General features: G+C 42.3%; 3 protein-coding genes across 3 annotated transcripts; all 3 read left to right on the plus strand.

The window, feature by feature from the left end:
• The first annotated feature begins 7,195 nt into the window (after positions 1–7,195).
• Positions 7,196–8,438, plus strand: foxq1a (forkhead box Q1a). Its single transcript, XM_062404763.1, has one exon. The coding sequence runs from the start codon at positions 7,349–7,351 to the stop codon at positions 8,189–8,191; it is 843 nt and encodes a 280-aa protein (XP_062260747.1). The 5' UTR covers positions 7,196–7,348; the 3' UTR covers positions 8,192–8,438.
• A 1,409-nt stretch (positions 8,439–9,847) lies between these two features.
• foxf2a (forkhead box F2a) lies at positions 9,848–12,856 on the plus strand. The gene is made up of 2 exons (XM_062404813.1): positions 9,848–11,062; positions 12,399–12,856. Exons 1-2 carry the CDS (start codon positions 10,096–10,098, stop codon positions 12,569–12,571), a joined length of 1,140 nt encoding a protein of 379 aa, XP_062260797.1. The 5' UTR covers positions 9,848–10,095; the 3' UTR covers positions 12,572–12,856.
• Positions 12,857–20,061: 7,205 nt separating this feature from the next.
• On the plus strand, positions 20,062–22,189 carry foxc1a (forkhead box C1a). Its single transcript, XM_062403623.1, has one exon. The coding sequence runs from the start codon at positions 20,314–20,316 to the stop codon at positions 21,724–21,726; it is 1,413 nt and encodes a 470-aa protein (XP_062259607.1). The 5' UTR covers positions 20,062–20,313; the 3' UTR covers positions 21,727–22,189.
• Positions 22,190–22,472: the final 283 nt, after the last annotated feature.

Raw genomic sequence — 22,472 nt, forward strand, 5'->3', positions numbered from 1 at the left:
AATCACGTTTCCAGTATTTTCACATTTAGTGCTTCATTATGGAGCGATACAAAGAGCACTGCCACGCTGTGAGCACTCATACTCAAAGACAAAGAAGTGATTTGAGCTAAATGCTACCGTCAACACTCTTAACATAAAGTTACATAATGCTCAGCACCTAATGTGTATTGCTGATGGGATAAACATTCATTTTGCCGTGGGCCGACTGACAGCATTGAAAATCCCTTGAATCGCGCTCATAGCAGTAAAATGGTGGCGGTTGCAGCTTCAGTGTGTGAGCTATAGGGCCGGTCGTGGTGCTGTCCGCGAAAAAAGCTTCAGCTAACACTAAACAGAGCTCGGCAAAAACACAGATGTGTAAACTGCAACTGTGAGAAAAGTTAATCTTCTCAGGGTGGCAGGTAGGAGCAGGTCAATTCACCTCCAGGAGAGTTTGAGTCTATCCAAACTGTCATAAAAGATCCATTACGGCTGTCAGCGTGTGTGCAATCACATCTTTATAGAGACAGCAGGAGGAATGTGCACCCGAGCTCACTTCATCCGCACACTCGTCAGAAACGCTGTAAACATTCTTCGTTAACAGACGTCGGGAGTAAACTCGCACCGGGCTTGAGGCCTTGCGCTCAGCTTGGGTCCGGCCCAGAGAGCGGATGCAGAGCAGGTCTGGAAGTGTGTGGCTTGGAAATAAATATCATCAAACTCAGCTGTCAGATTTCATTTGGCTCCGCTGAGAGCCCCGACATCCATAAGAGCTTGGCCACCGTCCACACGAGGCCGTCCTGGCCTTTTTCTCTTTCTTCCTTCATAAACACACACACACGCACACACACACACACACACACATGCATTCTAACATGCTAAAAAAACACCACTCACAGAGAAACAGACACAAACACGTGCACGCACAGATCCGCACACACTCGCAGACCACCTGGGAGATGTGTTTATGGTATCCTGCAGAGACCACGAGAAACAGACGGCGCTTTTATTTCACTTTAAGCACAAAACATCTAAATAGCCTCGTTCATTTGTATCCAGAACCGAGTTTTGACGCGAGGGAAGGGGGATTTCAAAGTTCTGCTCTGATCACAGACAAAAGCCTGCTGCTGTAAACAAGAACAAACACACATCGGGTAGTGGGGGATGGGGTGGATGGTGGTGGGGTTGGGGGGGGGGGGGGGGGGGGGGTACTGGTCTGTAGGTAAATATGTGAGAGTAAATGTTTTTTACTGCTCTTGTGCCTTGTGTTGTTTTACAGAGAAGGGGGTAATTAAATTAGGAAGAGACACCCTAGTAACAAAAGCAACAAATACATAATGTGGCAATTGAACATTAAAAACGCTGCAAGATAATAATGATTATGTTTATCCTGGATCCACGGTGCATTCAATCTTCTTGACAAGATGGTATTTGCCCTCTGATTGACTCCCATCTGAATCGGTGTTACTAAGGTGTGTGCTGGTAAACCTGTGTTGGCTTCGTGCAAAGCCGACGTTTTACAGGCACTCACCTAAAGGGAGTTCCTCCTCCCATTTGCACGCAGGTGCCCTTTGTTGTCTAAAGTGTGAGCCTTTTTTTTTTCTTTTCTTTTCTCTCATTTGAAAATAACCCAAACAGGTCCTGGAGACGCAGTAACGGTGATATTATCTAAGCGTACTTCACCTGAAGGGGATCCCATCACACACGAACACGAACGAGGCCTAGAGGCCCGGAGGCAGGCAGAACAAGTTGAGCACGGTTGGGACAGGCTAAGCCCTGCTAACAGCTTCTAGATTCTTTTTTTTTTTTTAATAGGTTGCTGTAAATAGTTGTTGTGCTCAGTTAAAACATGAAGTGTCAAGGGGCTTTTGGCCTGTGCACATCAAATGAAGAGCAGGTAAATGATATTGCAGGCTCTGTAAATCTGATATTTCTGTCGTGTAACATGATTTTAATATCAAAATCAAGCCTCGAGATGATGTTATACTTCATTCACCAAAGAAGTCAATGGGTGAAGCTTGAAAAATGTCAAATATTTCAAATAAAGCATACTTTAAATGTGATAGCATCAGATCTCGCATCAAGATCCCACATGTCGATGTCAGAAAACAGCAATAAAAGTGTAGGCACGGGGCAGCAGAGCATGGCCTCACGCAGCTGTTGAGATAAGTGCTGTAGATTACTGGGCAGCAGTCATACTGGCACACAGGCTTGTTTGTGACGAGAACAAAAACAGCATCACGCTTCCTGTAACAAGGGTTAAATCCACTGTCAGTCATGAAATACTTTTGCTTTAAATTGTTTTTATTCACGATTGAGACGTGGCAGTGTTCTGATAACTTACAGGGTTTGTGTACAAAGAAAATAATGTGTAATCTGGAGCTGAGGTTTGGTGGATTTACTCAGAAGCATCATACTTACCTCTCAGATACATTTAATCATATTTATATTGTTTTTTCTTTTTGAGTGAGTATTCTTGTTCATAATGTTCTTTCATATTTACTGGATTATTGATTGCAATCAAATATGCAAATGCATTCAAATATCATACAATATAATATTTATTTCATCCAAAGATTGCAATTATCTCCCTTCTTTTTATCTTTACTGGGAACATATTTTGTTGGAAAGTCATAAAGTGAATTTATTGCTAAATGGCTCTGACACTTCAAAGTCTGGGAGTTGGGGCAGAGGGTTAATTTTTTATTCAAGTCGATGAATGACGGTTGGTATGAAAACCATTTTTGACCTTTTAGAAGAGCAGTTAAAATGGCTACCAATGCAAAAAAGCGGAGTCGCATCCTAGCACCTGCTGCACACACTCAGATAGAGATGTTTATCTGGCTTTTCTCACTGCTGCTTTGTGATGACATTAACTGTTTTGTGGCACTGCTGCTTGCCAGGAGCAGCTTATGAGATTCTCTCCACCTCTCAACACAAACCTCGCCATAACCAGAACCACAAAGCGAGTAAATCAAGGAAGGATCAACCCCTTAATAATCAAAATGCTTTCGCTGTCATCGCTCACGCTGTTGGGATATTTAACCTCCATTCTTTGTGGAAGTTCTTGCTACTCAACCCCACCCCCGTTACTGCAGTCAATGTTTATTCCATCCCCCCCGTTTTTGTCTAAACAAGAGAGAGCAGTTCAATTTTGAACAAGCACAGAGGGTTTTTCTGGAGAGCGCACAAAACGGCTTCCATGTCCGTACCAAACGGTTATAACCGAAACAGTTTAGAATGCAAATATGAAAACCAAACGGGAACCGCATCAGTATGTTTTCAAACTTGATTTAGAAAAGTTTCTTGTATAACCTGCCTGTCTGGTCTGCCTGTGACCTCTACACCCCCCCCCCCCCCCCCCTCACACGCACACAATTGGTAGTTGATGACTTTAATTCACTAAAAGCACATCTGGTACACAAAGAAAAACAAGGTATATTTGAGAAAGGTGAAGCTGGGTTAATGGGGCAGTAAACAAACATATGTAAAATCATTGTTAATATATATAGATATAGGCTGGACTCACAATAAACACTAGAATCAGACAATTGAGAAAAGGTGAAATGTTTTAGAGAGTAGGAAATATGCTGACGCCTAAAATTACACACATAGTTTATTTTATGAATTCAAAATCATCAATGTGGCAAAGCTCTTCAATACATATATTTTCACCCCATTTGTTTAGCAGCACCGTCACTTCTCAAGGCCAAAATAGAAACTTCCCAAACCAGCTAAAGCAGCCGGCCTTTGCTTTCACTCCTTCTTTCTCTCCTTCTTTTCCTGTCAGCAGAAATGACAGAGCTCTAACTTTGTTTATCTTCCCCTTTGTATCTTCATCAGTGTGTATCTCGTAGGTTTCTCCTATTCAAAGGGTCGGGCGAAATCACTGTGCCTGGGAAAAGTCACATAAACAGAAACTCTGATGAATTACTGGGCAGTTGCAGCTGTGCACTCACAGGGTGGGGCCACACGTACATGAAGCAACAGCCTCTACTGTAAGCTGTCTGATGATGAGTAAGAACACGCACATGTTTGTGCAAAACCATAATGCTCCAGTTAAACACTGAGAAACCGGTAACATGGTTTCAAAACAGACCTGTCAAAATACTGTAATTAGTGGTTTCATGAAATACTCTGAGGTGGGATGTATTGTACAATTATGATAGACACATGGCTGCCATAAATAGCATGAAGGAATGCATGGAATCAACATGGAATTCTTTGTCTATTTTGAATCAGCGAAGACATTTGCCACTCTGAGATCTTTTTTACTGTCTCAGCAGTGAAATCCAAAAAGCAAAACATGTGAACACAAGAGGAATTAAATGAGAGTTACACAAAAACAATTCCTCCTCAGTCTGACATCTTCACAAGGGTTATTTATGGAAATCTTACAGAACAATTCATGTTGCAGAAATTAACAAGGTTTGAATATTTGTCATGTATATATATTTTTTAATGTGTCTTATGCAATGGAAATGTTGAAGCAATAAATCAGATCCCTCAGCTCAGTAGCAGAACCGATGCATGTATATGTCTAATACAGCTTTGTGCTTTACACCTGGACTTTGTTTAAACTATTTTCCTACCTGCTCTACAACAGATGACTAGGAAACTGTTTTCCTCTACAAATAACGGACAGAAAGAACTTACTATAACAAGGGGCGTTTGTCTACCCTGTGGGGTCCTGCTGGGCCAGCAGAGAACTGTTTAACTGGAGTTTATATAGACTTTAGAAAATGTTGGACTCTGAGCATCTGCAGAGCAGACGTTCTGATGCAGCCATTGTGGGTACATCGACAGACACAACTATAAAATGTATTCATATACAGCTGCATACAATGTGTTATTTTTCACATTATTTTGTGCCGGTGGAAAGGTCAGTGGTCTTAACTACAACCAGGGAGTTAGTCACCCTCAGCTCATCAACAGGTGACACTTCAAGGCCAGGATCAAAGCTACAGTGACAGTTTACTCATATTCAAATTGAGCAAATCAGATGAGTGTGACAACTAATATCAAGTTTTTCTGATAACTGTATGTGCTGCTCAAGGCTCCATTTCTATGTTTCTGTACTTTTCAAGGTTTTCCATTTGAAGAACTTGTGCTTTGAAAACTATTATCTGATCTGATTTCAGCAGAAAAGGTCCCACCCTACACTGTGCTTCTAAATCTCACAATGCTGAGGGTGACAGTGTGACAGAAACGGTGTAAATCATGAGCAGGAGCCTTGAGCTAAAAGCATTTATGGCCATGTGTCATTGACATCCGAAAGTGTGACACAATAAACTCTGAATTTTTATATTCATTGTCTTAGATTAAAATGACTGCTGAGCATTTTGACACAGCCAAGATTATATAGTGTATTTGTAATAATGTGACTACAACAAGCCGTGTTGGATAGAGATACACCAGACACAACAGGCTAGAAAATCATCCCACAACAGCATATTGTCTAAAAAAGTGCTGATAAGATGTAACTAGGGGTGTGATTAAGGATTTATAGTCATGCTGTAAAGATAAGACCTTATCAAGGATTTATTAAGAAATTGCCAGGATTTTGGGAAGTGGTGCTGGTGGTATCTTTATTATAGTGTTTCTGTAGGAATTCATAAATAGCTAATGCATTATGTTTCCAGCTTAATGTCAGCATCAATAATTGTTTAAGAACAAGGGGTCAAATGTCAAATAGGGAATTGTTTCTTATTGATTTATAAATCATTAATGAAATCTAACGTTTGTTTTAACGATAAGAGAGATGGTTTCTCGCTCACACAAGACGCAAACATATTCTTCTCTTGGCTGCGTCCTTGAAGCCGTAACAGATAAGCTGTTATTAAGTAGATTCTGATGTATACAAGCGCAAGGCGGCCTCACAGGCTGCTACATGCCGGATGAATACACGCTATTTGAGCTCTTGTCATTGTGTGGTGAGCTTAGAGGAATCCATCCTTGACATGCCACCTTTCAAAATAGTGACTTCACCGTGGATTGGGTGTCACACTCAACCCAAACCAATCATTACCTGAAAATCAAAACATTCACGCCAAGCACAAACATGTGTAACCTGCATGCAAGAAAAACAGCCTGAAAAATACAGTGTGCATAAACAAAGGCTACCTGGCCCGGGAGCAGCGTATCGGTGGACGCGGTGTGACGTCAACGCTGGTTCCCATCCGGGTATTGTGTTTCCATTCGATGATTTGGTGACAGTGTTTTCTAAGCCGCCGATTTGCTCTGACAATTTGCCGAGGAGTGCGACTGTGAGTTACGTGTTGTTGAGTTCAACGTGACTGCCAGATGAACCTGCAGGGAGTGAGTGGGTGGAGAACCAGCCTGCGCAGTAGCAATTAATGACAATTAGACATTGGTATTTGCTATTTAAAGGGCCTACTATAGTGCTTGGGAGTATCTTTAATAGGTGCATTCACCTGCTTGCCTATTTTCGTTACTGTGCTTTGGGCATCATGTCACACCCTTGTTTTAAGAGCTCACCTCTTTTGTGATTCATTTTCAGTGAGACAATAAATCATAGAAAATGATTTGCAGGGTAAACCCACAATTCAGGCCCAGCTTCACTATTTGCTTTAAATGGGGAGACAAAATAACACTGGTTTCTACGTGGGTTGTACAGTTGGCATTAACATCTAAAGATCAGCCTTTGGCACGAGTATCCTGATCACACATTTAGAGTCTTTTCCCACAGACTGTGATATAAATAGCGCTCTCAGTATATTGTGATGTTTTTAATTACAAGATGGATGTAAAGAATTTCATCCAGGTAAAGAGAGGCAGATATTTCTTTGTGATTATACTCTGCTGCATGAAACTGACAATTTATACCGAGCTACCTGCAGGCACCTCCTCACGAATATAAAGGAAAAATACGCCACCTGGTTGTCTCAGGTGAAATAGTCCAAAGGTGTTTGCAAGATCATATTTCACAGGTGACTCTCACAGGTGAGAGCTGCACTCATTTGTGTGTCCGGTGAATATATTCTCTTAATAATGGTCGATACTTTAATTTAGGGTCATGGTGAAACTTGTTATTAAGATCCGTGGTTTGATTAAAGCCTATCGTGCGCTCAATCGGAATGGGAAGATGTTGTGTGACGCTGAAGATCATCTATGGCCCCGCCTTGTTGGGGTTGGTCCTTAGGTGAGCCGGCTATAAACTGCTGCTCACGCACACTGTAGGTGAGAGGGGCTTTAGTCCACTTGCCGGTATGACAACACAGAAGGAAATCGTTGGATCCAGTTCCAAACATTCTGCGTCTTGACAAACACGAGTTACCAACTTTACGCACGGAGAGCCTATTGGACAGATCTTTACGCAGCACCATTACAAGGGATTTACAATAAAAGAATGAAGCTGGAGGTGTTGTGCGGGAGCCACTTTAACATGAAACACTTTGAGGTGTCAAGTGATGCAGAGGGGGGGAGTGCGAGCTCCTCTGTGTGCGCTGAGGAGGAGCTGGGCTCGGATGGGGACTGCGTGGCGCACAGCCCTCCACCTGTCAATCCCTGCAGCAGCAGCAGCAGCAGCAAGTCGAAGCCGTACACGCGGAGACCCAAACCCCCGTTCTCCTACATCGCCCTCATTGCCATGGCCATCCGCGACTCCTCGTGTGGCCGCCTGACTTTGGCGGAGATAAACGAGTACCTGATGAAAAAGTTCCCGTTCTTCAGGGGCAGCTACACCGGCTGGAGGAACTCGGTGCGCCACAACCTGTCCCTGAATGACTGCTTTCTCAAAGTGCTCCGGGACCCGTCGAGACCTTGGGGGAAGGACAATTACTGGATGCTCAATCCTCACAGCGAGTACACGTTCGCTGACGGGGTGTTCCGTCGCAGGAGAAAGCGCATCAACAAGAAGTTCGGCGCGCAGCAGCATCAGCCGGAGGAGGAGGCGTCCGAGCGCGCACAGGAGCCGCAGAACCCTCCACGATCTGCGGCTGCAACCAAGACTGATCCATGTCCCAAGTTCACTAGTTCATTTGCTATAGACAGCATCCTCAGCACACCGTACAAGAGAGACTCGGACACGGAACATTTCGCTCTCTACCCTGCGGCTTTCAATTGGCCGCCCTACACTGAACTGATGGCTCCTTATTCACATCCACCTGCCTCGTTCCCTTGCTTCAAGGCTCCTTCGTGTCACATGGACTCCCGAGCTGCTGCTCCGCATCTGCTGCAATATCAGAGATGAACTATCTTCTCCTTTGATGGTTAAATAATCATCGACGTGCACTGATGGAGAGGAGGCAGACCTTTTTCCCATCTTTGCTGGGATTACATTTTTGTGATTTTATTGTGGCGGCATATGGTGTTTCACTTGTTTTTGTACCTCTGGTCATTTCCCTTTTAAAGCACTATCAGATTTGTTATTTTATACATATTTGTTGTTTGTTACGAATGTTACTGAATTGTTCGTTCAATAAACGTTTTGAAAACAAGCACTTCCACTGTTTTTGTTTCACCTTCTCACAAAACACGCCCTTTACAATTAAATATAAAAAAACGTACTCATACTAAACACAAAGCTGTCATGTTGATTCCCGTGGGGCTAAAAAAGGACTGACACACCTATATGTATGAGACGTGCACTTGACTGCTGTTGCATGGAGGCGATGATGGAAGCGCACTAATAAGGGCCTCCTATCAACCTCCTCCAATCACAATATCATTATTATTATTAGCATTTGTAATGTCAATGTCAATTTTATTTGTGTCGCACATTTAAATCCACTTGGTTGACCAAAGTGCTTCACAAAGTATAATGTACAACAAGGAGACAGCAACACGCAATACACCAGAATAATGAAATAAGATAAAAAAAAGTAGTATACAAATACAAATGAAATCTTAAAATATAGAAAAAAATCTTAATAATAATAATAATAACATTAGCCACAGTTTCTGAAGGGAATCTGATTTTTCCACTCTTCAAGACCCTCTCTGCAACCGGATGGGGGCATTCAATATTTATGTTTTCTGTCTGGCTCTGTAAATAGCTGTCGCCTCAGTCAACACACATGCGCAGGAAAGAGTTTATACAAATGGTGCATCCTGAGCGAACCGAGCTGGAATCCACAATAGGAAGAAATGTCTTCCAACTATAGGCCCCATTCTTTTGAGGCTAGAAAGTAAATTTCCTTTTCGAACCGGCTACGCGTCCTGGACGCAGCAGGACTGCAGGTTTGATGTTGCTGATATTTCAGGGAATATTGTGTTTTAACTCTGCTGGTGTGTAAGGGGGTGAATTTCACTATGTCACGTCATAAATGTGGGGACTTGACTCCAAATTGACTTAATGCAATAAGCTGTTTACAGTAATTGACGTTGTTCCAGCATCTAAATCATTATTTGGGACCTTTTAACAATAATTTCATTTCCCTAGGGATGAAATCCAGGCCCCGAGAGGTAAACTGACACTCGTGCACTGTGTGTGGTATGTTGGCACGCTCTGATGGAAAAAGCATGCTCCCACTCATGTCAGAGGCATAACCCTGAACAGATCCCAAACAAATCAGGACTCCCTCTCATGTGCACCTTTGCAAAATGACATCAACTTTTTGCAAGTCCACGAGACAAAAGGATTTGTGCAAACCGAGTCCCTATATTCCACGACACGTCAGGTTATGGTGCCAAATATTCGTCTGACGAATGTGAACAGAGGTGTTTTGGAAAAGGGAGGCGTGGGAGGAGATTTGTCTTACTCCACTGCGCCGTGTCCGGCTTCCAGTCTGGATCCGGGCCAGATGGGGAGGGAGCAGTTCCTGGCGATTTCTTGGAGGGATTTCGGGGGATAGAGGGGCAGAGAGAGATTCAAAAATTGATAGGTGGTCGGGTTGTGTTTGGCCGCGGTGGATATGCGCAAGCAAAGTCTGGGAGCCTTATTGCTCCTCTCATATGGGATTACTGCCAGCGATGGACATAGGGAGGAAGGTGGCACAGCGGCTGGCGTCACACGGTCATAAACGCGCGGAGCATCGCAAAGAGACTCTGACCTCTGTTATTGTCACATCGGGAAACCTTTGAGAGTTTAGAGAAAGTCTTCCCAGGTGCAGGAACCCACAGTGGTTCGATTCCCAGATAAAAAGAGGCGCAGCCATGACGACTGAAAGCTCCCAGCAACATCTGGATCCATCTAATCCTGCACGCCCCGGACCAGCGGCTCTGAACTCAACTCTGCTGAGCGCACAGCCAGTGATGGAGAGCGCGCAGCCTGCATCCGTGAAAGGAAAGAAGGGGAACTCGGGATTGAGGCGCCCCGAGAAGCCCCCTTACTCGTACATCGCCCTCATTGTGATGGCGATCCAAAGCTCTCCCACCAAAAGGCTCACTTTGAGCGAGATCTACCAGTTCCTGCAGGCGCGCTTCCCTTTCTTCAGGGGATCATACCAGGGATGGAAAAACTCCGTCAGACACAACCTGTCTCTGAACGAGTGTTTTATAAAGTTGCCCAAAGGTCTGGGTAGACCCGGCAAGGGCCACTACTGGACCATCGACCCGGGGAGTGAGTTCATGTTCGAGGAGGGCTCCTTTCGCCGCAGACCTCGGGGATTCCGCAGGAAGTGCCAGGCTTTGAAACCAATGTACAGGATGATGAATGGCATCGGGTTCGGTGCGTCAATGCTGCCACAAAACTTTGATTTCCAGTCACCCTCAGGCTCACTAACATGTCACGGCGGCTATAACCTAGACCTGATGGGTAATCCAGTGCCAGGGGGCTTCGAGGCTCTCGGAGGGGGCCACCACGTCCCACACATGTCATCAGGCTCCGGGTCGTCGTACATGGCTGCGTGTCAGGCGGCCTCGAACACGGAATACTGCCCGGACAGCAACAGCAGTCCCATGCAGTCCTCTCCTGCGATGCTGGGCTCTCTGGACAGTCAGTCGCCCTATGTAAACGCAGCCTCTCACTGGAGTTCACCTGGTGTTCCTTCATACATGAAGCAGCAGTGTCTGGCAGCAGGCAGCCCCACTTCTTCTGGCCTGCACACAGGGATGTCCTCATCCTACTCTCTGGATCAGGGCTATCTGCACCATAACGCACGGGATTCCTCTGACATCCCAGGTGGATACACGGTGTTTGCTCATAGGCACAACACTATGTATTGAATTGTCTGATAGAGCAATTGTTGTAAAAGGTCATAATTCATATTAAACATAAGTGGTGGGTTGTCGGGCCAAACGGGAGTCGTTATCTTTACGCATCACAAACAGCTAAACGTAGCCAATGCGAATCAAATCTGTTGAAACTTTCACATTTAATGTTTTCTTATTGGCGTTGCATTAGGTGAGCGATGCATAAATAAATTCTAGTGGAAATGACCAGTTTTTGACTAAAATATTTAACAACCTAATCGAATATATACTTTTCATTATAACTCACAAAATAAGTGTCTGTCAAGAACCAACGAATATCGTCGTTCAAAATTAAATCTAGAGATCATCATAAGATTAGTTTTTCAGTTCCAATATTTCATTGTAAATCATTAAATTTGGTTAACATTTTTGAAAAGAGATTCTACCCGATAAAATCTCGTGTTTGATCTCAATTTTACGAGCTAGTTGCATTTTATCACAAGATATAGAGGAGCTCGTGCTATAGAAAGAATCTAAACTATTCAGCAACAAAACTGAAAGGTTATTCAGAATGTCACAAGTACGTTATAACGGTAGGAAAAAACATTAGTTTCAGTGCAACTTCATTCAGGCCTTTAACGTGTAAAAACACTCACTTCTTTTTGACTGTTTTACAATTATTCTAGCCTGTTATTGTTAAAGCTTTAGATCGTTTTTGTTTCGTTATATTTTTATTTTGTATCATGGATCAAATTAGTCACTTTCTAGTAAAACACCCACAACTCTATATATAAGTTGAATTAGGGCTCAATGATAAACGCACGATTTACTTTTGTTCAACTGATCCGTTATAAAATAAACAAAACATTTTGGATTTGCCACGTTGTCAAAATCTCATCGCTGTTGTTTTAACCTCCTTCACCAAAATAAACTGCGTGCTTTGTCTTCTCATGTTTTTAATTCAACGAGAAGATCAAGGCTGCAGTGCAGAAAACGGACAATGCAACAATAACACAATTTTATCGCATTAGCATTGACTTCTTTGCTAATAACACAAAAATAGACATTTCTGATAATTTGTTATTCGATTATAACTTTATTAAATACAAAAGATAAATATCAGCCAAAGGATTTTTCGGAACCTGGCAACCCACAGTATATGTTAAATTGTTATTATAAAAATGGCCTAAACCAGTTTCACCTGAAGCACAGATTACATATATGTTATCTTTGGTTATCCAGTACCAGGAATAAAAATAACAGACACGAATGATGCAGCCCGGCTAAAGAACTGAGTGACCCTGACTTGTGCTGTTTGTTTCCAGTGGGACTGTCTCGGTATTCCGGTCACTCGGCTCCTGGGTGTGACAGGAAGGACTTCGTGTTGAACCTGAACGGGATCTCGTCCCTCCATCCCAGCAACGGAGGTTCTTATTACCACCAGCTCCACCACCATCACCAGAGCGTCTGCCAGGACGTCAAGCCGTGCGTCATGTGACACACCTGTCCCCTGCCGTCCCTCTCAGTTCAACCATCAGGCCGATTATTGAGACAATAGAAATATTGATGAAGGATTTTTCTATTTTTTAATGAACTTTTGAAACCTTTTAGTGATGGTGATGATCTGAGGACTCGCACTTCATTTTTTCAGCGAACCTCTGACTTAACACTAGTGGATAACGTTTATATTTACATGTTTACTTAAAGACTTCATAAAACACGTACCCTTTCTTTCATGCACTTAATTTGGATTCCTGGTGTTACTGAAAGATGTTGCAAGTCATTAAAGAGATTTATTTTTAAAAGAGAGTTTGGAAGTGTTTCATTTAAAAAAGGTTTCTAGTGGAAAATCATTCAACGCAATTTATTTGAGTACACTTTCACATGAGTTAAATTTTTGCCAAATTATTATTAGTAATGTCATTATTATTGTTTTTATTATACTGTCTATCTATTGTTGTTGTTGTTTGAGAGCTACTGACTTTGTTTATCCCTTCTGGTCTCTTCCTACGACATTTTTACATTATGAAAGAGAACATTTAACAAATTATTCAAAAAGGTTAAGACACAGTTAACAGTACAGAGATCATACACAGTGGGGCTACTTATCATAAGTTTAACAGATACACAATTATTATTTATCAAAAAAATGAATCCCTCTTTTGGGCCCAGCTGTTCATTTCGTGGAGAATTTAATTGAAATTTAGGATTAGGGTCTTATTAGACTAGGACACCTAAAAATATTTTTTTTATGTAAAATTTGCTCTTAAATGAATAAGTAAAAAGAAATAGAGAAAAAATACCAAGCCAACATAAAATAATTAACCTAAAACTCTTATGTTAAAAAGGTTTAATTCTTCATCTCTAGGTCGTTTGTCTTAAATGGGACTGTACTGCCACCTAGTGAGGATTACAAGTACAGTGGCTTAATCTAATTTCTGTGGGCTGTCTTATTTGTTTACCCTCACTTTGCAAAGAAGTTGAGAGTAAACAAATAAATGATTAAATTATACTGAATAGCCAGTTGATCAGGTCACGTTTAACGACTGAACTGATATGAGGATGATTGATGATAGACATTATCTGATCCTATGAAATACATTAGAAGAAGGCTCATGTACTCGCTAAAATGAATATAAAGAGACAGGTGATATTGTTTAGACCTATTTACAATGCCTCAAAAGTCAATAGGCTTAGGCATTTTAAGGGTCTGTATAAATCAGAAGCCTGAGACATCATTTCTAAATGCAGAGCCAGGGGGGTTTAAATTAATTGTTGAGCTCATCACGTTAGTAACATATACATCAGCGATATATTTATTTGATCATTTCATCTGCAGCAGCTGACATCAGGTGAATATTAAATCTATAGAGTTTGTCTGTCTGTTGATAAAACCATGTCTGAGAGGTCAAGTTTAGAAAATGGCACAGTGTAATAGAAAGTGTTGATATCAAACTTATAATAGATATAGATTGATATAGATATAGAGATATATAGGCAGATCCATGGATGAGTGTTCTTTTTCTGAACAGGCATTTAAGGCGAGGGCACCCATGACAGACTTTCTACTAGCTTGTTGATGTTTCTGTCCCTAATGCTGAAGAAAACCGACAGTTTGATGTCACAGGTCTGACACCGTGGCAAGACTGAGCACAGCAACAAGACACAAGGTAGTTATACTGTATCAGCAAGGTCTCTCCCAGACAAAGATTTTGAAAGCAGACTGGGGTTTCCAGATGTGTTGTTCAAGCTCTTTTGAAGAAGCACAAAGAAACGGGTTACATTGGGGATCATAGTGGTCGGCCAAGGAAACTGAGAGGTCAAGTTTAGAAAATGGCACAGTGTAATAGAAAGTGTTGATATCAAACTTATAATAGATATAGATTGATATAGATATAGAGATATATAGGCAGATCCGTGGATGAGTGTTCTTTTTCTGAACAGGCATTTAAGGGGAGGGCACCCATGACAGACTTTCTACTAAATTTTTGATGTTTCTGTCCATAATGCTGAAGAAAACCGTAAATACATTTTGTCCTGTGATATATATCATGTTACTGTATCTGAAACTACCAACTCAAAGATGAATGAAAAGACACAGTAGTGTTTAGGACACACAACCATGATGGACTGCATTTGGTGTACAACCTTTTCAGGATATTGCACAACAGCAACATCTCCTCAATGAGTTCTCAGAAGATGATCTGGACTTTTTGACCAATAGGTGGCGCCACAGAGGTGACTGGGGTGTTAAAGTAAAGCCACAGTTTCCTGTAGAAATTTCTGGTTATTATTAGATTTTCTTATGGGTGAATACTATAATTTATATTTTGATAAATAATTTTAAAAAATGAGCTTACCTCTACTTCCTGTTACCCTGAGCGCGTTTTTTTCGGGTGACTACGCATTAGCAAGATGTGTTGTGATCAATGTGGATTCTACCTGCACGTCAATGCTTGAAGACTCAGTGAAAACCTGGAAACGAACAGGGATGGGCAAAAATACATCAAAATGTATTTTGATACAAAATACAAAATTCTCCTCAAATAAATATATAAAAATAAAATTACAAAATACTGGTGCCAGAAAATGTAACAAAATACAATAAATGTATTTTGTATTTAAAATATCGGCTATATAATGTACACAATGCTCTGGTGAACCCCACAAAAAGGAAGAACAGTCACAGAATGTCAGTGTAACAACAATTTGATTGATTATGTATATATACAGTACTGTGCAAAAGTTTTAGGCAGGTGTGAAAAAATGCCATAAACTAAAAATGCTTTGAAAAATATAAATAATTGTTTATTTTTATCAATTTATAAAATGCAAACAGAGGGAACAAAAGAAAAATCTAAATCAAATCAATATTTGGTGTTACTACCCTTTGCCTTCAAACAAGCATCAATTCTTATAGGCACACTTGCACAAAGTCAGGGATTTTGTAGGATTATAGTCAGACTGGGGTTTCCAGATGTGTTGTTCAAGCTCTTTTGAAGAAGCACAAAGAAACGGGCTACATTGGGGATCATAGTGGTCGGCCAAGGAAACTTGTAAAGTGCAGCAGATGAAAAACACATCAAGCTTATTTCCCTTCGAAATCGGAAGATGTCCAGCAGTGCCATCAGCTCAGAACTGGCAGAGACCGGTGGGGCCCATGTACACCCATCTACTGTCCAGAGAAGTCTGATCAGAAGTGGTCTTCATGGAAGAGTTGCAGCAAAATAGCCAAACCTCCGACATGGAAACAAGGCCAAGCAACTTAACTATGCACGAAAACATAGGAACTGGGTTGCAGACAAATGCATGATGTTGAAATATTTGGCTGTAGAAGAAGGCAGTTTCTTCGCCGAAGGGCTGGAGAGCGGTACAATAATGAGTGTCTGCAGGCAACAGTGAAGCATGGTGGAGGTTCCTTGCAAGTTTGGGGCTGCATTTCTGCAATGGTGTTGGAGTTTTGGTCAGGATTAATGGTATCCTCAATGCTGAGAAATACAGGCAGATACTTATCCATCATGCAATACCATCAGGGAGGCGTATGATTGGCACCAAAAACATACAACCAATGTTATTAAGAACTATCTTCAGCGTAAAGAAGAACAAGAAGTCCTGGAAGTGATGGTATGGCCCCCACAGAGCCCTGATCTCAACATCATCGAGTCTGTCTGGGATTACATGAAGAGACAGAAGGATTTGAGGAAGCCTTCATCCAAAGAACATCTGTGGTTAGTTCTCCAAGATGTTTGGAACAACCTACCAACCGAGTTCCTTCCAAAACTGTGTGCAAGTCTACCTAGACGAATTGATGCTGTTTTGAAGGCAAAGGGTGGTCACACCAAATATTGATTTGATTTAGATTTCTCTTCTGTTCATTCACTGCATTTTGTTAATTGTTGCATACTCGTGAACTGTTTTTTGATTCGCACAGAAAGTATTTTGAGTATTTTAAATACAAAATTACTCCAGTCTAAAGTATTTTGTTACAAACTACGTTTGATTTTGTATCGGCCCTATCAAATACGAATTACAAAATACTCAAAGTAATTGAAATACGTATTGCAAATACAAGTATTAGAAATACTGCCCTTTTCTGGAAACGAATAGTGGTAAAAGTGACTGATGGGAGTGGAAATGTGATGAAACTGGTGGAAATTTAATGAAACTGGCAGCAGGACCGAGACTATTGGAGGATACAAACAGATGTGCATTAACACATAAAGACACAATCTAAGACTGTGAGATACTCGAGAAGCAGCACTGGACATTAATGAACCAGCAATAGGGCCCTTTGGGATACACCAAGAGGACGAGAACAAGGGCCCAGGACAGCAGAATGGATCATTTCACTCAACAACCAATGATGACTTAAGGGTAAGTGCATTTAGTTTTTTTCCTCTTTTGATTATATAAATGCAATTTGCAATTTCTAGTTGGAGCCATATATTCTGGCTGTTTATAATCATGCCTATGCAATGATTATACAGATAGCATGAGGTCAATGAGCGGGATACTTTGGTGTTGAAATCTAGCAGCACGAGTTTGTGATCCTAGGAACTTAGTTCTGTTCAGACTTGGTATTTCCATCCGTCCTGAATCACCCGGTCACAAGTGTTTCATAAGAGCCTGAACGCACCCAAATGCTTCCTTAATGCTTCCTGAGATCTAGTCTGTCAAGCAAATGGCCACATCATATTCGCTGTGTAAACGCAGGTGCGTCCTGGGCCTCATGTGCAGCACCTCGTTCCGAAGCCGAAATGTGTGTTTTGCTTTGCTGCTATTTTACTTTCCTCTCTCATATATCTGTGCCTAACAGAGACATTGTAAGTCATTCTGATGTGGGTGGGCGTGGCGGTGGGCAAATCAATTGGAAACCTTACATTTCAGAGCACAACAACCCCACACCACCTGCTGACTCATGAACAATTCCTGGCCATTCCAGAAGATCTATAGTCAAACACCGAAAGGCTTCAGATGTACTATTTATACCAATGCTTCAAATGTTGTACATATTTATTCAGTTCAGTTCGCTTGGATCAAACAAAAACATTTTTATTACTTTATCATGCATCTTCCCATTTATGCCATGCAACACGGTGTAGGCAGCAGGCTACATGGCTGTAAAGACCCACATGACCCACATATTTAACCACGTCAATGGAACATTTTTTTGGTCCCTGGTGTTTCCTTTTCTGATGCTGCTTCATGGTTTTCCTAAAGAGTATTGTCAATCCCTGTCTGCAGTACTTCAGTAAACCACTAGGTGACAGCAGTGTTTCATAAATGTCCTGCAACTTCTTTGCTCGTTTTTAGCCGGTTTTTCTCAGCCATCTGTCATTTTGATTCTTTATTTGTTCAATTCGTTATTTATTCAAAATGTATTTATGAATGCGTTTAATCTCTGAGGTCCGATTTGAATATATTATTTAAATGGTTGGATAGACAACTCCAATTAAAAGTGACACCAATCAGTTTACTTTACGACAGCAAAGATCTAACACACTGTTTAACGCCAGAGGGAACCAAATCCAAAGTTATTACACCCTCTGTCTGTCTGACTGATACAGACAGCCTATCTCTATTGGTCTATCTACATCATTGAAAACTGAATTATGAGTTGCTAATGTCAACATCAGTTTTTGGAGATAGTACAAACAATTATTTTAATAATTTGCCTACGTTTTATTTCTTATATTTTATTGTATTTATGATATATATGCATATATTAACAAAGTAAAGGCCATGTCCATACTCCCATGGTTTGATTATTTATAATCATCTCTTATAATTTTATAATTTATATAACAATTTGAAATAATTTGAAAGATGCAGTTTGTTGTTACAAAGCACAAATAACACACACACACACACACACACACATACACACACACACACACACACACAAACTAGTAAAAATAGAATAACATTCCAATCTAATAAATCTAATAAATGAATGAATGAAGTAAAATGAGTAAAAATAAAATGTAGGTACAGGTAAATCCCCATAAAAGAAAAAAGAAAATATCTATTCTAATAAGGATAAATTGTTCGTTGTATGAAAAATAAAAAAGCAACGACCATCAAGTGCTTCCCTTGTGACACTTTCTCGTTTTCTTCACTGGGCCTCGGCCGTGGATGCCTTTAAATAATAGAGAGTTAAGGTGGACTGGGTGGGCAGGCCGTGGGATTAGGTGGAAGGCCCGTCGTGAACTGTGTAAACAGCCCAGGGCGGTGGAAAAAGTTCATGCCCGGGTCCATGTAAGGAGAAACCGGCGCAGCACCAGGCCACTGCACGGACATTTAATTAAGACGACCTGCAGAGGATTACTGCGACACTGGGACTGTAACGTTGCCTCACAATGACCATTAACAATTTCATGCACGGTCGCCTCTGACAACGCAGATACAGATACAGCTTTATTGAACTTTTTATTTTTCTATGTTTGGTCAGCGTTTTTATACTTTTGTCCCTAAAAACTGAGCCTTATAAAATAATTAACATGGAATTGGGAAATCATAGAGGGGTATAAAACTGAGTAAACTTTCCTGATATTTTATACTTTAGCATTTAACTGAATATTTACGTCGGTGTGAAGAATACAATCGAATAAAATAATCCAATAATCAGTTTGGTTTCTGGGCTGTCAATTGGGTAATAAATCCCCAGTAGGCCTCAGACATCACAACACATTAGGCAGCCAGTAAACAAGGTTGAGCCATTTGGCCCCTTGTCTCTAAATCGTTTTCTTGAATTAACCCTCACCCCCTCTGGTCCCTCTCAGCACAAACCTGTCTTTTAATTCTGGTTTTAATGAGATCGCACTTAAACGCACCACGGCCACCGATGGCCCTGCTTTGATCTCACGGTGATCTGCTGCTGGTGTGGAGGCTTTGCACTAATAAAACGTGCTTTAAAAGACGCGGAGCGGCGCGTAAACGACGACATTTGGTTAACTATACAACTACTTTAGTTTCCAATAAAAAAGAAAATAGTGGAAAACACAGTGTTATTGATTAACTTATTAAAAGGGACAGCTGCAGGAGAGCGTGCCTAATAAAGTCAATGGATCCTTGTGCGTAAAATCAGTTTTTACGCACAGAGAAAACATAATTTAACTCTTTAATATCCACACTAATTGGCCTCTATAAATGTGTGTAAAACATTTGAGAGATGACACATCTGTTTGGGTTGTCTCGGGACAGCCACAGGTCTGATGGAGGATGCTGTTTTGAAACACTATGCAGGGATATGTGCTCCCTGATCTGATTGTGTACATGTGAGTTGCTCTGGCACGTCTGAGGTCTTGGCTGCAGCGGGGCTGGGAGTTACCAACACCTTCTCTCGTTTTACTTAAAGCTCTGAGTGTGGCCGGGAGCTCTCTCTCCAGCTCCCTCATTGGACGAGCCGCGCACTTCTCGGGGAGGAGCTCCACTGGCAGCAAAAGGGAGGAAAGAATTTAACTGCGCAAAAAGTCCTGTGTGGTGACCGATGTCCAAAGTCCAGAACTTTTTCAATGTGCGTCTGTTTCGCAGAGGAACGGGGATGGGGACGGCTTGAGCTCCTGATAGAACCAACACGCCGCACTGTTGTGAACTTTTCTCCTGTTTCTTTTTGCAGTTTTTTTTTAACTGAGCAGTGAGGGACTGAGATTTGTGCGCCCTCGGTCGTCAGAGGAGGGAGAAAAGGAGCTCTCCGTCTGCCTACTTTTGGGGTTATATTGTCGCCCGATCAACGAAGACATGCAGGCTCGCTACTCCGTCTCGAGTCCCAACTCACTGGGCGTCGTGCCGTACATCAGCAGCGACCCGAGCTACTACCGGGCCGCTGCGGGTGGAGGATACACGGGGATGCCTGCTCCTATGAACATGTACTCCCATGCGGCACATGACCAATACCCTGCCAGCATGGCCCGTGCGTATGGACCGTACACACCTCAACCTCAGCCCAAGGATATGGTCAAACCCCCCTATAGCTACATTGCGCTCATCACCATGGCTATCCAAAACTCGCCTGACAAGAAGGTTACCCTGAACGGGATTTACCAGTTTATCATGGAGAGGTTTCCATTTTACCGAGACAACAAGCAGGGCTGGCAGAATAGCATCAGACATAATCTGTCGCTGAATGAGTGTTTTGTCAAAGTGCCCCGTGATGATAAGAAACCCGGTAAAGGCAGCTACTGGACCCTGGACCCGGACTCTTACAATATGTTTGAAAACGGGAGCTTCCTGCGGAGGAGGCGGCGGTTCAAGAAGAAGGACGCGGTGAAGGAGAAAGAAGAGCGGCAGCAGAAGGACGTGCCGCCCAGGCAGCAAGGCCAGGAGCAGGCGGTGCAGGGCTCCCAGCCGGTGAGGATCCAGGATATTAAGACCGAGAACGGCAGCGCCACGCCGCCGCAGGCCGACTCGCCCTCACTCAGCACCGTGCCCAAAATCGAGAGCCCGGACAGCAGCAGCATGTCCAGCGGGAGCCCCCACAGCATCCCGTCCAGCAGGTCTATAGGCATGGACGGCTCCGAGCACCACCAGCACCACGGCCAGGCCTCGACGCAGGGCTTCAGCGTAGACAACATCATGACCTCCCTCCGGGGGTCTCCGCAAGGGGCCACAGAGCTCACCCCCAGCCTCGGCGCCTCCACCAGGACAGGTATAACACCGTCTTTGTCCTTAAACTATTCTCCGAGCCAGACCTCCGTCTATAGTTCACCCTGTAACCAAAACTCCATCTCCACTACCTCCAACGCCACCTATCATTGCAACATGCAAGCCATGAGCTTGTACGCCGGGGACAGATCTAGCCACTTGGCACCGAGCACCACCGTAGACGACACGTTGCCCGATTACTCCATCACGACCACCGCATCCTCCCTGAACCACGGTAATCTGAATTCGGGGCAGGAGGGCCACCATCCCCACCAAGGGAGGCTGACTTCGTGGTACCTGAACCAGGCCGGGGACCTGGGCCACCTGGGCGCAACGTACCCGGCGCAGCAGCAGAACTTCCATTCGGTCCGAGAGATGTTTGAATCCCAACGAATTGGCTTGAATAACTCGCCGGTGAATGGGAATAACAGCTGTCAGATGTCATTCCCCCCGAGCCAATCCATCTATCGCACTTCGGGAGCTTTTGTGTATGACTGCAGCAAGTTCTGACCAAAAGAAAGAAAGAAAGAAAGACAGGCTCGATCTTTTCCTCACGGTGTTTGAACTTTTTCAGTACCCCCCCCCCCCCCTTCTCTCCTCCACCCTCACCTCGTGGACTGACAGAAAACAAAAACAGAAAAGACTTGATCTCGGTTTTTTCTAAAGAACAGTGTTACTGCAGAAAAAATAACACGTAAGTCTCTCTTTGCTTTGGTGGCTTTATGTGATGATGTGCTAAAGATATGCCAGTTTTCATGGACGTGTAAAGTGCATATACTAATTTATTTCTAAGCTGTAGCCGGATATTATGGACCAAACACCAAAAAAAAGTGTTTCTAAATTGAACTGCCTTAAATAATTGTCCAAAAAATATAATGTTCCATTATAAAAGTTAAGAAAGGAACGTGTATACCGCCGTACTATTTCAAAAATTCTTCATTTGTTGAAAAGTAATTTTTTTTGAAGGATTTTTTGTTTGTTTGTTTAATAATAAATTTGTCATTTTATGTGAATTAAGTTGGCCCTCGTTTCTTACAGACTTGGATGCAGGCTGTTGTGATATTTTAACACTCGGTCTGACCCGGGTAACATTTTGTGTGGAGGGTAAACAGGCCTTAATCTGACCTGACCCTGTGAGGTTTAATTTATTTAAGGCTGCGAGTTATTAGAAATATATTTCTACCTAAAATGAAAGGTGTTCAGAGACTCTTCTGCTGCAAAAACCCTAAAAGAAATAGTGAGATAATATTTATTTA

This window comes from Platichthys flesus, chromosome 14 (assembly GCF_949316205.1).
Source record: "Platichthys flesus chromosome 14, fPlaFle2.1, whole genome shotgun sequence".
Taxonomy (NCBI): Eukaryota; Metazoa; Chordata; class Actinopteri; order Pleuronectiformes; family Pleuronectidae; genus Platichthys; species Platichthys flesus.

Bases quoted from the DNA above. Each gene is read 5' to 3' on its own strand.
- foxq1a (XM_062404763.1), top strand. From the start codon at position 7,349: ATGAAGCTGGAGGTGTTGTGCGGGAGCCACTTTAACATGAAACACTTT.
- foxf2a (XM_062404813.1), top strand. From the start codon at position 10,096: ATGACGACTGAAAGCTCCCAGCAACATCTGGATCCATCTAATCCTGCA. The intron at 11,063-12,398 runs GTGGATACACGG...GTTTGTTTCCAG, and splicing joins GGATTCCTCTGACATCCCAG to TGGGACTGTCTCGGTATTCC.
- foxc1a (XM_062403623.1), top strand. From the start codon at position 20,314: ATGCAGGCTCGCTACTCCGTCTCGAGTCCCAACTCACTGGGCGTCGTG.